The 15514-nt window shown below is 38.9% G+C and overlaps 1 protein-coding gene and 1 long non-coding RNA gene across 10 annotated transcripts in view; one reads left to right on the top strand and one right to left on the bottom strand.

The window, feature by feature from the left end:
• TECRL (trans-2,3-enoyl-CoA reductase like) overlaps positions 1 to 8794 on the top strand; it is a 73275-nt gene extending 64481 nt beyond the window's left edge. Inside the window, exons 8-12 of the mRNA XM_064416897.1 lie at positions 871 to 914; positions 4501 to 4558; positions 5429 to 5514; positions 5933 to 5978; positions 7079 to 8794. Coding sequence (XP_064272967.1) covers positions 871 to 914; positions 4501 to 4558; positions 5429 to 5514; positions 5933 to 5978; positions 7079 to 7206 — 362 coding nt within the window. The 3' untranslated portion in view covers positions 7207 to 8794. The remainder of the gene's footprint in view (positions 1 to 870; positions 915 to 4500; positions 4559 to 5428; positions 5515 to 5932; positions 5979 to 7078) is intronic.
• Positions 1 to 15514, bottom strand: part of LOC135298838 (uncharacterized) — a 195045-nt gene that overhangs the window by 50400 nt on the left and 129131 nt on the right. The window lies entirely within an intron of this gene.

Genomic DNA, 15514 nt, shown 5'->3' with positions numbered 1-15514 from the left:
CTAGACACAGTTTTTAGCAGCCTGGGCTATCAAATCAATAAGTGCAGCTTCTTTATAGGGGAACTCTTTGTTCAAGACACAAAAGAGGAAGCATCCAGAAGAAATATTTCTAATTGCTTGCCACTGCCTTAAAATGCCATTGGCACCACAGAGGGGTCCTGTGCCAGCCAGGAAAAAGGAGCTCTCAAAAGTAAAACTTGATGAGACATAGCCAAGGCAAGTGAGGTATGTACACATGGTTTGTGTCCCCCAGCTATGAGCAAGTTTTGCTTGGGAACTGTAAAGCTTTGGACATGAACATGGTAGAGCCCTGCACTGGTTTGGGGACCAGCAGAAAAAGGAGGGGGCAGCCAGACGGTAGGTAAAATTTACAAGTATTAAATGTATTTCTTGCATGACTGTGAAGCAGGTAGTGGCTGTGTAGTAAAGCCTCACTATTGCCTCACTAGTAAAGTAAAAAGAATGTAATCAGTAGGTTATACATTGAGTTTTCTGCTCATGGAAGTAGAAGGGTCGATGGATAAGGCTGCAATTCTCAGCCTGATTTTGACACTGACCTTCACTCCACTTCTTGCCTTTTCAAGGTATTCACCACCACCAGCTGCTTTGACAAAACAGTTGGATATATCAAGCTGGCAAATACTAAAAAAAGTTGGGTGAAAACTGCCTTGAAATCAGTGGTGTAAAACTGGCATTTCTAGAGTGCTGTTACTGGTTGTATTGTCTTCATATTGTGTGTGATAATATCCAATTTCTGCAGAGCCTGTCAGGAAAGAAGCATTTCTACTCCTCAGCACTAGATTAATTTCATCCATAGCAAACCATGTGCATACCGTAAAATGCAATTTATAATTTCATTCTGTTTTCCAGCATTTGGCCACAAACAAGTTTCTTATGCTGCTCTTGCTTTTCTGGTATGTACAAAAATGAAGTTTTATTTATGATTATGGAATAGGATCAAGTCACAATTTAGCAAAATGCAGTAATGCTTCTGTGCATTTGTGTGTATACATATATATAAGTCCATGTCCACAGCTTTGTGTACTTTGACTGGATTTAGCACTAATCTATTAAGGCTTCTCAGTCAGGAAGTGTCCTACTAATATTCAGGTATACAGAGTTTAAACTGCAGTACTGTATTTGAGAGATGTGAGAACATCATCAGCATTATTACTATTGGAAATTGTGTTAGAACACTAATATTCAGACAGACTGAACCTTGTCATTTTTAAAACACTGAAGAATTATGTACCAAGCAGACTTTGCAATAGTTCAGTGTACTCTGAATAACTTACATCGACAGCTATTAAAAACAATATAAATAAACACTTCCAGATTGGGATAAGCCAAGGGAAAGAGTAGCTGATGAAGGATGGCTGAGACTACCCAAGCTGCTGTTTGAACATAACTTTATAGTGAGACAGAGGCTTGGTAAGAAGTTATCATGGAAATGTATATCCTCTCTGTCCTCTGGAACTGCTGAGGCAGAGCCAAAGCATCCTCTTTGAAAATCAGATACAGATCAGTTTCCAGAAACATGACAGGGTGATGGGACAATAATATGTCTAAGCTCCTTCAGGCAAACACTATTCAGAAAAACATCCAAAAACTCGTTAGCAATATTTAAATGCTTTTGTCAAACGGGACACTTGAAGGTCACAGTTTTGGCAGTACTTGTCTCTGAGTCTGCCCATGCAGTTCTCAGTTTTTCTTGTTCTAATAAGGTAGAGCAAAGACAAGAAAAATACCTCTGTGAAGTTCACACACTCCATGATGCTCTAGAGCCAAAAGCAACAGCCCAGTACTGCAGATTTAGAAGGCTGTGGCACTGGCAGCCAGGAGTACACCCAGAACCTTGCTGTGTGCACCCTTCCCAGGCTCAGGGGGTGCTTGAATCCAAGCAAGCTGCTTGCCTGAATATTCAGTGCTGCCAGCAAAACTAGTCCTCATCAAAGTCTCTGCTTAAAGAAAGCCTCCTTTTCCTTTGTAACATCCTTCCCTGCATCAGTGGAATGTGCCCTACAAGGAAACTGCTGCCATCAAGAAAAGAGATGAGTCTTGTTGGTGGTGTTTGCTATAAAATATGTCAATCGCCTTAAGATCTGCATCAGCACCTGGTCTAGGCTCTGAATTCTTACAGCTCTTTTGAGAACTCCCTCCCCATGGAAACTCAAGACCTGTTCCTTTTGAGATCTTGTGTTGGCAGATTCCCAGACAAAGAATTTAAAATATCAACATACGAAATAAAATAATTTGAGCTGTTTTCATAGGTTTCTAAAACATATGAATAAAATATTTGGAAGATTTCTTTCTTTTTTTACCCTCTTTTAAGTCTTGTCGTTATTACATATCGTGATTTAAGTGTATACATCTGCAGCTGCTGTAAACAAGAGTACTGAGTAATATGAAGAGATTCTGCAGGTCTTCCTGCAAGATTCTCATGTTTAGAGAAATTAAGCTTTGCAGAGATGTTTTTCTCATAGGGTATACTTGGAATATAAAGAGGGGAAACAGTGTGTAGGCTTCAATATTTTATAATTGTAAATAGCTTCAGCTTTTTCTTTGTTCTTTCCTGCTGCCCCATATTTTATATATGATAAACTGAGGACCAGCTTAAATTTAGCAGTGGTTATCAATGTAGAACATTAACAGTCACATGTCTAAAGAGAGACATAAGAGTTAATCACAGCAGAATGCAGCTGCAGAGTCAAAGGTAAGCCAATAAAAATCCCTGCAGAAATGCCTTTAGCTTGTTTTACTTAGAAGTAGTAGGGGTTAATTATAGTGTGTGACTATCTCTTGCTCTACAGTACTATAGACATCTCATTAGCTATAGTATTTTACAAAACCACTTCTAACCATAAAATCTATTTCTTTAAAATAATAGCAATCAGAAAAAACAAATCACATTCCCAGCTCATAATTGGAAGTATGTAAATTAAAATTACGTCCATTGCTATGCTTAGAGTTATAGCTTCTGATATGGTATTTTATAATGGAATTTCATTTTCTGGCTATTTAGTGTTTTACATCTGGTATTTATAGTAGAGGATTGTCAGTTAGTTGGAATTAAAATAATTTAAAAGGACAGCAGGACTTGAACTACCTACCCTTGCAGAACAACAGCTTATAACAGATCTATATATGTATAAACCTGATTTAAATCTTCCAAACAAACCCCACAAAAATCTCTGCCAAAAAGGGAAAAATTCTTCATCAATTCTTCTATCTACAATGTTCTTTCAGGTAATAGCACATTTCAATATAAAATGAAATGACATATTTCTTTCAATCAGCTTTAACAAAAATTTGTTATGGACGACTTTCAGAATTGACTTAAAATGACAGTTGAAGCTCTTCCTTTTTTGCATTAATTTTGTGACTTCACACTGTTAACATCTCTAGGTTTTAAACATTTTCCTTTTTATTTTAATTTCTTAAACATTTTTGACCCTTGCAAAATATAGAATGATAAATTATATAAGAAAATGTAAATTTTTAACATTGCATTTTTTCAATTTGAGAGGCCAATTCAGTCTGCAAACCCAGAAATTAATAAAAAAGTTCAATTCAGCCTGAGCTTGAACTGTAGACACCATTTTGGTTTTCTTCACAGAGTAGGGGGAAAATGAAAACTATAAAATTACATAGTTGTGATGACAGGTTATCTTCTTCAGGAATTTAAACTGATTTTCCTACCAGTTCCCATTTTAAATATGGGCAAATATTGATTTTCATTCTTCAGCAGTCGTAGCTGATGAAGTACTGAAAGCCTGAAGCAAATCTGAAATCAGCCCGTGCTACAGGCTGTATTACCAAATGGAGAGAAATGGTACCTCTACCAAAGGTTTGAAATACCTACATGTTAGAGACCAGCTTTGAGAAGTTGGTTATGGCTGGAAATGGCATAACCAGAGAGTTCCAGAACCAGGAACAGTACTGGCTCCCTTCCTTTATCAATCCCTGACTACTGTCCATTAAACCAGTCTGCCTTTTAGAGAATACTGTTTTTTTAATCACCCTTTTTACTTCCTGTTCTGCTGAACACCTTCGAAAGTGTGTGTAGGAAGAGGTGTAGGGATATTAACTACTGACATCTTTACAAAACCAGAGGTCAGCTTTTCACCTACTTCTTTGCAGCTTGGATTAAATCCAGAAAAAAAATCAAGAAGAGCATCTTGATGAATTCCTTAGAGCCAGGGAATCTCCCTGATCTCCCCAGGGCCAAACACGTTGCACATGCTGAGCATGGGAGCCCCCCTGAAGGCCAGGCTGCACAGAGCTCTGTGGAGATGTGCCAGGGCCTTTCACCCCAGGCTGAACCCGCAGTGTTCACTGGACACTTGTGTGTGTGACAGAGATCTCAGGCTGTTTTTTGGAATACATATTTCCTGGATACAGAGACTGAGTTGTAATGGGGAGGGTTCTGGTTATGCACTGCACACAGTCGCCACAGCCTTTTAGGCATATAACTGAAAATATGTTTTTAATGTCTTGCAGATGTGTGAAGCTGGAAATCACTTTATCAATGTAGCTTTAGCTCACCAAACCAATTCAGGTCTGTCTTTGTTTCCTGTTCCTTAACCTATCCATCTTCTGCTGCTGTACAGTAATTTATGTACCTATATCCACTGAATAAAGAAAGATGAAGTAGTAACCATGCCATTGGCCTAACACCTTCAAAATCTTGTGACAAGGAAACATTAGCAACACTGCTGTTTAAAACTTATAGCAAATTTATCTTAATTAGACACAACTGCAATTTAAATATGGATCTAAGTGCTGAAGTTCTTTAAAACATGCTGCTGACTGACATCAATGCATTTAATTTTAAATAAGTCTCAAAAACTTCTAAACTATATTGCAGAGTTTCTAGACACATTCATCTCAGGCAAAGATGTACATGCATATATTCAAATACACAGAGACAGACTCATGAATACTTACACAGTGTATATATATGCTCTTAACAGGTTGGGGTTTCTGCATTTTTATGTAATGAGAATAAAGGTTATACAATATATACCGGAAAGTGAAATATGTTTTCAGACACTAATAGTGTAATTTCCCCACTAGAACACCCTATTAAAGAAAACACCACAGTATGATCAACTTCACACACAGAAGTCAGTTTCTATTCTGGAATGTTTTCATGCACTGTGGTTAGGAAACCACTTATGTTATTTCTTGCAAGGGGCTCAATTCAGCTTAAAAGCAGCAAGAGCCAAAAAATTGATTTAAGCTCTTTCTTAGTGGGATAAATAGAGCTCAAAAGATTTCACTGAAACTTTTCTAACAGGTACCCTGAGAGCATTGGCCCAGGGGATTGCTGTTACATAGTCAGGCTGTGATAAAGCTCAGTTCCCCTCTCCCTGTACTGAAACTGGTTCTGATTTCCCCCACTCTTTTTTTTTTTCCCTTTCACAAGAAAATAGAACCTGTTTTCCAAGTCCAACCTACAATCCCTTTACGTGGCTCTTCCTGCTGGTATCCTGTCCCAACTATACATATGAGGTACATGACTTTCTTCTGCTTATGTGCAAGGGGTAGGTGGTTACTGCTTCAGCCTTTGTCTGCAGAAAATCTGCAACACCTCCACACATTTTCCTCTGCACATCTATCCTCATGCTTCTTATGTCACAGTCTCCTGGCTCCCACAAATGTTTCTCCACCAGACCCTCTTCTTCCCTCACATCACTATCACACGGACTTCTGTCTATATTTCCTTCCACTACAGTCTCCCCCATGATCTAAAGATTTACCACCCATCTCTCCTCCCCACCCATCACACTGGGGGGTTAATTTCTTACTATTTTTCCTCTCCCATTACCAGTACAAGTACCACACTCTTTTTCCATGGGGAGCTTTTGAAAACTTGTCATTTTGCTTTACATAAAATATAGAACTAACAGTGCCTTTTTCTTTGCAACAGGCTGGGTCTTGGATTAGTTTCACAGTGATGACACAAACTCTGCCAGGTAAGTTTGAAACAGAAAGAAGGCAGCATTTAAAGTGTTTGTGGAAGAGAATTCTAGAAATCTAAGATTTGCCAAAAAAGTTTATAGTATATGAAATTTTGCCATCAAATTTGCCATATGATGCTCGTAAGAGCAGCCGGCTTAGTGGAATTTGTGACTCTTGCTCAGTACTCTGCTGCATCCTTAGAAGACCTAAACACTCACAAAAATATGGTCCCTGGGACTGAGGTCTCCAAAACATTAACTTTTAAAATTATTTTTCCATTTCAAAACAGAAACCTATAAAAACTAGTTGTAAGAAGTAGCACCACATGGCTTACAAATGGAAAAGAAACAAATTTCAAAAGTGGGTTAAACTGCATGATGCAAAAATTAAATCAAAATTTTGTTTAAAAAGATGAAATGTTCTTGTGTTTTAGGCTTTGGTATGAAAATTATCTGAAAGTCTGGGGACAATGTAGGGCTGTCCCTACAGTGGCAGGAGCAGAAACATATGCAGCACACTCATCTTTGCTGTAATTGTCCCAGATGTAGCTTGACTGGATACCAAATGGATGTTCCTGATTAACCACATCCACATTAATCAAAGGATAATGAATTTGCAAAATGCAAATGCAGTAAAATTATCCCCTATTTGGTGCCTATTTGCTGGATCAGGCAGCTATTGCCTACTTGCTTTAGGACCGAGCTCTCCCTCTATACAGCAGGGAGTTGGAGCACAGCTCCCTGTCATGGTTGGCAGCCAGAGGTAGAAACAAAGAAGTGTTGTAGTTCAGAAGCAAACTGGAAACATGGTTAAGAGAGGCCATGGGTTGAGACAGCACCTGGCCAAGGAAGCCTTGTGATATATGGATTTATGGTGAAGTCAGAGGTGGTACAGGGTGTGTCTAACAAATGTGAAGGTCATCTGTGTGAATTCTGAGGTGGAGGCTGAGCCTTGGGCTATGGGATATCGGCAACTGCCAGGCTGAGAGGAACTGCTGTGTTGTGTCTGACCACAGAAAAGACTGCAAATATTTCCATAAACCCTACTGCATTTCCAGAAACAGGCACTGAAAGAACACACGTGATCTTTTTCTTTAAATCTTTTTCCCTGCTAGTTGGCATCTTTGCTTTCCTGATGGTCATTCAGATGTCTCTGTGGGCCCAGAAGAAACACAAGCTGTATCTGAAGAGATTTTATCCAGAAGTGCGGAGAAAAGCAGCTATGATTCCCATCATCTTCTGAGATTGTCACCAGAGCTGGAGCCCAAGTGCACTCTTCAAGAGCCACCTCAGAGTAAATGAGCCATTTCATACAGGAGCTAAGTGGATCAGAGGAAAAACTATTGGATATCTTTTTCAGGAAATTAACAGTTCAAGGTGAAGAGGTTTTAATTAAATGCAAAAATTTAGCTCTTGAATTCTTGGTTCCTGCTAAAAGATATGATTTAATTAGATTTTCTGTAATGGAGCTAATTGAAAAGGGACAAGAAAATTGCTTATATTGAATGCTAGATATTTAGCTGGTGTAAATGGGCACAGATGCTGCTAAAATTAATGAGCACAACTTGTCTGCCACATTCAGGTATGGTAATTTTAAGGTTCAGTGTTAGATGTTGAGAAGAGTGTTGGATTTTTTCATCATAAGATGTTTCACAGCCTTATTTTTATTAAACTGCACAGAAAAAGCACATTCTGCCTCAGCTCCTCTAAAGCATCACATCAAAGGATGACTACTATGCTGTGAACACTGTTTAGTCTAGCTTCACTAAGTTTTTCTTTTTTTTTTAAATCAAATCTCATAGCAAATTGTTTAATACAAATTGGCTTAAATTGCTCACTGCAAAGAGGACTGCCTTTCTTTCTTTTTTAGGTAGGCAGATCAACCCCACAATCCCACAAGGGGACTGTTTGTGACCGCTTCCCATCTTGTAACTAATTTAAGGCATAACCTTGGGTACATCATTGAGGCTCACTTCCCTTTCTCACACGGAACAGTCTGGAAATAGCAGAAAACCTTCTGCACTAACAAGTGTGTTAAGATCCCCTTGTTCAGTGACTGCATCCAGACACCATTCACCTTGCATGAAGCAGTGTGAAATCCTTGGGCACAAGGTGAAACAGGGTACAGCTCATTATCAAACAGGAAAGAGATGCCAAATGCATTTCAGCCCATATCTGAACTGCCTCAGGTGGACACTGCTGACAGGCTTCAGCTCCACTTCAGCTTGGCCAGGCTCTATCTGCTACTTTGCTTTCCAGGACATTATTTTTTAAGGGATTATTGTTATTCAAGCCCTGGAAATACTGAGTAGCTGTCTTTGCAAATCAGTGGCACCTGTGTCATGCAGGAGCACAATTTTAGTAAGTCAAAGCAAAAGAATCAGAGCTGTTTCAGCAGGTATTAGGATATGAAGAGTTAGGGCATTGAGTCCAGCTTTCATTCTATTTCTGTTGCACATTTATCAATAACTTTTGGTGCCCTTAGGCCAGTGAAAAAAATCTTGTCTAAAGAATTTTATAATCATTAGAGAAATACTGGAGTACACCAGCATGGCAGGCAGTTTGTCTCCTAAAGGTGCTGTTATCTTTGCTCCAGCTTAAGTGTTCTAACAAAGTTAATTTGCCTGGTAAATTGGGTTCACATCCCTCTTCTAATGTCTAACTTGCAACACTTATCCTATTAGCCACTGTAACTCAGTTTCATCTTTTTAATGCAAATACATCACTTTCCGTATTTTTTTAACTTGTAACTGTGGAGTTACAAGTTAACTGTGAAATAAAATTTTTATTCCTCTCAACAGAAAACCCTAATCAAAGTGAATATCCAGTTCTCTGACCCAGACTGCTAATAAAGATCTATTTTTGAAAAATTATTTTCTGTACTCTTTAATCAAATACTTAACCACAATATTTTTAAAACTCTTTATTTCTACACAATGTTAGATGTGTGAATAAAGGCGGTTGTCTGTTTTGTTTTTTAATCCAGCTACTGAAATTCTTTTCCCTTTGTGATTATTAAATGTCTTATTTTTGCAATCTTAAAGTTTTAAAATAGTCCATGTAGGAGAGTGACTTTTTAAAATCAATTACTTATCTATTAATCCTTTGATTACAATGGCTGCAGCTTTAAGTCCATTCAAGGCATGTTTCCAGTGGGATTCCAATTGCTTGGAACACAGTTCCTATTTAACAGTTAGCTTAGGTGGAAGAAATGCTTCTGGAATTAACTCCCTGTTTATTAGTTGGTTGTTCAATATGTGGGATAAGGGGGAAAAGAGTTTTGGCTCCTGAAGTAAATGACTGAAGTTTTAAAATAAGGTAAAAAATAAAGTAAAGGGTGAGAGCAAACACTAGGTAAGAACAAATGAAGATACATTGCAGAAGGCTGTCTCAGATAAATATGATAGATATTTTTGAGTTTCACCAGTGGGGTGTTGATGAGCTAAAACTGCTCTGAACAGTGTTAAATGGCCTCACAAATAGCAATAAATCTAACTTTCTGCACCTTTACCTTCCTACATATCCTCCTCTGATTTTCAAGGCAAGTTCCATGCAATTAGAAAATGTAAGTTAACTTCCTGGAATGGGAAGCATATTGTTCTTCAAAACAAAAAAGTTTATAAAAATCACCAGTCTTTGTTTTGATAAATATTTCGGAGACCTTGCTTATAGACCACCAAAAAATCTAAGCAAAGAAAAGAAACCCATACAGTTAAAAAAAGTATTACTATATAAAAACACCAACAGTGATTTTAGCCCTCAAGCACCATACGCATTTTCAATCAAAACAGTTGTCTTCACACAAAAATTTTAATGAGAAAGTTTCTCATAATTGTGCTGGTTACCTGCAGAAAAATGCTTATTAAGCTCTACGTATCCAGGTCTTTCCCCTATGAGGGGCTGATAGGGAAGTAAGTGGTCAGCTGCAAATTCCTTCATCTGTGTTTTCCCCTAAGTGCAGACCTCACTTCCCAGAGCCACCAGCAGAAGGAAGGCATGGGCAAGGCCACCCCACTACCAGAATCCCACCATGTTTCAAGGTCAAAGGGAATCAACCTCCAATGAGAGCCATAACAGCTCACAGAGGCAAATTACAACATTCCTCACAAAAGGGAGGAGGCAGGAGCATGGGACAGCAGGAAAATCAAGTGGTTGAAATTGGAAACATTTTCTGGTTAGCCATGAGGAGATGCTATAGACCCATGTATGGGAAAATTCCTGCTTAACCCTCCCCAGGAGGGAAGCCATCAGAACCAAGAGACCACAAATAAAGCAAGATACAGGGACTAGACAAGAGTTTGGTCAGGAAAAGTAAACCAAATCAGATGGAGTATGCATAGATCCTTCCTGGCCTGCCCAATAAGAGCTGTATGAATGGCATTGCCACTGGGACTGACGTGTATCTCAAAATAAACCCCATTCCACATGGAGAGATTACTCAACTTCCAGGTCTTTCCATGCTCACCCTGCAGCTTACAACTGGGATTTTGCTGGAACTCTCCGCATGGATGAGTCTCATCTGTCCCAAATTATTCCTAAAACATGCAGATTAACGAGGTTAAAGTAAAGCCTTCAGATACACAGCTCTACATTTTTGGGGCTGGCTCTTGCCATAAAATGCCAACCTGGAAAAGAGCAGGCACCAGCTCAGGCTTTCTGGTGGTGCAGGGAGGCGTTGTGATGGGGAACTGACGTGGCAGATGCTTCTGAACACAACTTGGCAGCCTATATTTGGATTCCTGGTTTGAAAAAGCCCTTAAGACCCAGCCATATGTTTGTCTTATGAGATGGTTACCACGTCTTTGCAGCTGACAGGAAAATGATCCCTGTGATTTCATCTTTCCATAGGGAAAGTGGAGCTCAAAAGGACACTGAAAGCAGAAGTGAATAAAGGCAGATGGTCATCTTTTTTTAAAGTTGCTATTATCATCAAAATATCTTGTACTTTGCATTGTTTTGTATAAAGTAAGTGACTCCAAATTGGCTTTTATCACACTAGGAACTGAGATAAAACAGCCTGTTATCAAAGCAGTTCTCTGAAAGAGAGCCTGCAGTGTTAACTAAATATAATAAAATAAAAATCACTGAATGTCAAGACTTCTGGAGCACACTGTAAGAGGAAAAAAGCTATAGGAAGGCAAGAGACTATTTATCTATTTATAGGTTTAACAAGTGTTGCTGAACTAAAAATTAATTCAAACCATAAAAAGCTTTTCAGCAAGCTAATATTTTTCACATGATGCTTTATTGGCTTTCCTTTTCTATATTTTCCTAGGCACAAGTGCTGTCTACAAGTGATATTCCTTGTCATTAACATTCATGGAAGCTTTTAGAGAAACATACTCTATGCCTATCCCAATGTTCAATAAATAAATGTAGATGAAGAGTTGTGCTGTCACTGAACACAGATTAGTACCTGTATGAACAATATTTTTTTATGAAAGGTCTGTTTTATCATAGGTGAGTGCACAGAGGCTGCTGTAGAGCTACAATTAAAGGTGATTTTCACATCACACACGTTTAGCTTCACAGAAGAATGTTTATGTTAATGACCTCTGCACATCCTTCAGCCACCCGTGACTCTGATTCAAAACTCTTTCTGCAGGTATCAGCTCCAAGAGCTGAGCTGTTCCATGCCTTTATCATGGTCCTGGTGGTTGGTTATTCATTTGTGTAGCACAGGAGAGACTGCCTTTCACCCAGTTCTTCCCTGAGAGGACATTTGAGAACACATTTTTTTTAATTGTCGTGTCCAACTGGACGAACAGTTGTCCAGTCTTGGTGACTGTGTGACTGAAATAATCTGTGTTGAATTTCCTTGGAACATAATAGTCAATCTAAAACCGTGTAATCAAAAGAAAAGATAATGGGTCCTGAAATACGTATGCTTAGGTTAAAAAAAAAAATCTGCCACGTATTAACACCTCCACAATGCCCAGTCTTCTGTCGTGTACCTGCTTTTATGTAACTTCTGAAGCCTTTGAAAACTCAGGAACCAAGTAGGAGGAAATCATTTATAGTTAAAAGAAATATGATAAGGCTATTCAATAATACTAATGAATTCATATTTAAAAAAGCAAACTTCACATCTTTTGTCAAAGAAATCTGATTGTTAGCCATTTTTTTCCTAACACATAATATTATGAAAAAGTGAAAAAGTAATACAGCTCTATGACTGATTCCTTTCAGTATTCTGAGTACCTGGTCATACTCAATGGGAAAAGGCTTTTGTTTCAAAATTGCAGGTTTCACCATATGGGGACTCTTTTAAAGACAGGCTCCAAAGAAAACAGACCACCACATCAATAATTTTTAAAATTCTAATTCATACTGAAAAGTTGATTAGCTTTCAGTTGATTGATGAAACTGTGACACAAAGTTACAAAAGAAACAAATATTTTAAAAGGTGTCCCTCCCCTCAAGGTTAGAATAGGGAAAAAAGGATACTGTTCATTTTTTCTATTAATATAATGAGGCCATTTCCAAGGTTCTAGGGCATCTTTGCAAAAGGAGACATTGATTAGAGATCTGGAAGGACCAGAATGTGGTTGCACTGTGCTTTTAGGGATTAGCAGCTATGTGTTTTTTGAAAGAAATTTCACTCTTTCTGACAACCGAGCTTGACAGAAATGGATTAAAGATGACACATATCCAATATTGTATCTAATGAAAAACAAAGCACCTATTCTTGAACCAACAGGGAATTTTTGTCACATATAAACACACACTGTACTCTTCCACCCTCTGGCTTACATTATCACTTTGCAGGGGGTGCTTTGCATTGGACTTGTAAGCCTGTCATTCAAACTCTTAATTACTTAGCTTTTAGAGCTTTGATATACACAATTATGTCACAGGAAAACCCCTTCATTTCAAAACACTGAGGATGTAGAGTCTTTTGCATATTGTTAACCAATTCCAGCCCTGTTGCCCCATATATACACTAATAATTTGCTGCCATTTTTAGATATCCTTCCAATGTGAAGCACAATGTTCATCTATATTCAGAGACTTGCAAACATCCCACCTTAATCCAGTTGCAAGCACAGAGCTAAATCTTGAAGCACTGAGCTGCAATACCTGGCACTATCTGAGCCCTAGCTTCAAAATGCTTCTTGCTTTCTTTGCTCTAAACCTCTGAAGGGCTGGAGCTACTCAGGCACTTCTCTCTGCAAAAGCAGAGGTTTAATTCCTCCGAGTTTGCATTAGTATCTTGTTATGAAATTGTAAATCTGTAACAATAGAAACAGCAACACTCTCCCCCATGTTTGACACATTTTCCCATTTAGCAGGCTCTAGCAGGTAAAAGGAAGATAGATATTGTGCTTTTACAAATACGGGGAGAAACAGAACAGGGCTATGGTAATTTGAGAACACTACTTCACTCAGGCTTCTGCTCAGGGCTCAGCACCTTGGGCACCACTCCCAGGAAAAGGCAGTGCAATAAAGATTTCCTGAAATCTAATACAGGTGGTCTTGATTATGGATCTAGAATGAAATAAAGAGATAATGTATTTGATCACATGCAAATATTTGCTGGAAGTTGTACCTCAAATCCTTTTGCACCTGGCTAGGAAATATCAATTTTACAATAATTTTCACTCACACACATGACAGACTTGCATTTAGTGATGAAAGTTACACAGGGAATTACTGCATGACCTGCTGCTGGAGCACAGAATCATAGAATATGCTGTGTTGGAAGGGACCCATCAGAATCATCAAGTCCAGCTCTGGACCCTTCCCAGGACACCCCAGGAATCACACCCGGATATCTGGCCTGATAGCCAGATCCTTAGGGCACACACAAGACTTTGATTGAGGGTGTGAGAGTGTATGAGCTTCGCAGAGGGCATTCAGCAGTCATACACAGGAGTTAAAGTCCCCACAGACTGCCCCACCTCGATGCTGATGGTTCTGAATCTGTGATGGACCAAAGCCCATCTCAGTCACTTCCTCTCAGAGTTCCTTTGCTGATGGCCCTGACAAGCAGTTTGAGAAGTTTCACAAGCCCTCTTTGTCCTGCTCGAGTGTCACAGATATGACAAGTGATATATATGTCACAGATATGATAAGTGCAAGGCCAGGATGCTGCAGCCAAATGCAAGATGTGCTTAGCCATCTAAATAAGTAGCCTACCAAACACATTTTCATCCTTGAGCTAGTAATTGATGTTTGCTTCTCATCGTTAGGCAATTCTTTTAGTCCTTCCCAGCCTGTTTCATTCAGGCACACATCTGACTCGCTCTTGGTGGCAGAGGACTGCCCAGACCAACAGAAGTGAGGACAGCAGCCACTGCCATCAAACACTCAGAAAAATGAACTACTGTTATTTACTGGCAAACAGTTCATGCAAGAGCACTAAATCTGGCCATGCGTGAGGCAGTATGGGGCAATCTTGCCTATGGCACTTCTGGGGCCTTGGGACTACAGATGCATGTATCATCCAAAAAGAATACCTAAACAAGGAAATATCTTGTGTAATTACACCATTCTGATATAATTAGATGCAAATAATGCAGTATAAAACCTGCGGACAAGACCCCCAATTCTCAGCAGTTCTTCAAGCAGTCACTTTTTAGATATCATTGAACAAACAGAAATAAAATCAAATCCTTCAGTGCCCACAAATGTACAGTTGACATACACAATCAATAGGCAGTTACAAAGAGAGAAAAACTGCAGGAGTTTTCTTATTTGAGATAAGGAAGAGGGGGAGGAATTTTGCTTTGCACCACGCCTCCCCCACCCAGTTTCAGCAGAAAAAAAAAATTTCTCTCTCTTTCAGAGAAAATAAAATTGATTCATTGGTTACAGTGCAAGGAGATGAGCATCTCCAGCAGAAATTAAGGGCACAAAGAAGGTCACAATACATAAAATTTCAAGCAGCAGCAGACAGAGCTGCCTAAACTGACTGCCATTTTAACTGCAGTGGTTGATAAAATGGTCACATTAAGAGGCAGCTGAAGGATGGTCAAAAGGTTAAGCCAGGCAGGCTGGTAGAGAAAACATAAAAAATGTCCCCTGCCACAAGAAATGTCTGCAGATGGGGCTTCTCTTGCTGTGTCCTCATGGGGAGGAGGGTGGGAAACTCAGGGCAAGTAGGGGTCCTGCTGATGTCTGATCTCAAGTAGGACTTGTCATCCGAAGCCAACAAAGGTTAGTGGTACCAAAAGTCAGGCCTGGTATTTCTATTATTTCTAGAGCTTCTAATGATTTTCCCTGCAACGTTTTCTCTCCATCTCATTTTCCTTCATCCCCAGAGGGTATACTATATGCCTTTATGTTGCAGCAAAATATTCTACAGCTGTAAGTAAAGAAAGCCATCTGTTCTTTGAAAATAAAATGTCTCAGCTAGGATTTTTTTGGGTTAGGTTTTTTTTTTCAATTAATACAACCAATCTATCAGGTTACTTGCATGTCACACACAGCTGAAATATTAAGCATTTCAGCATAAGCTAGGAAAAAAAAAAGTTCAGTCAATCCAAAGATCACTGCTTTTCTCCTTCTGATTTTTGATTTGCAAGAAGTATTCAATATTTATGTTTACA

Source organism: Passer domesticus, chromosome 4 (genome assembly GCF_036417665.1).
Source record: "Passer domesticus isolate bPasDom1 chromosome 4, bPasDom1.hap1, whole genome shotgun sequence".
In the NCBI taxonomy this organism is placed as follows: domain Eukaryota; kingdom Metazoa; phylum Chordata; class Aves; order Passeriformes; family Passeridae; genus Passer; species Passer domesticus.
The sequence above is the reverse complement of the archived record's forward strand: the minus strand, read 5'-3'. Positions and strand labels throughout refer to the sequence as shown.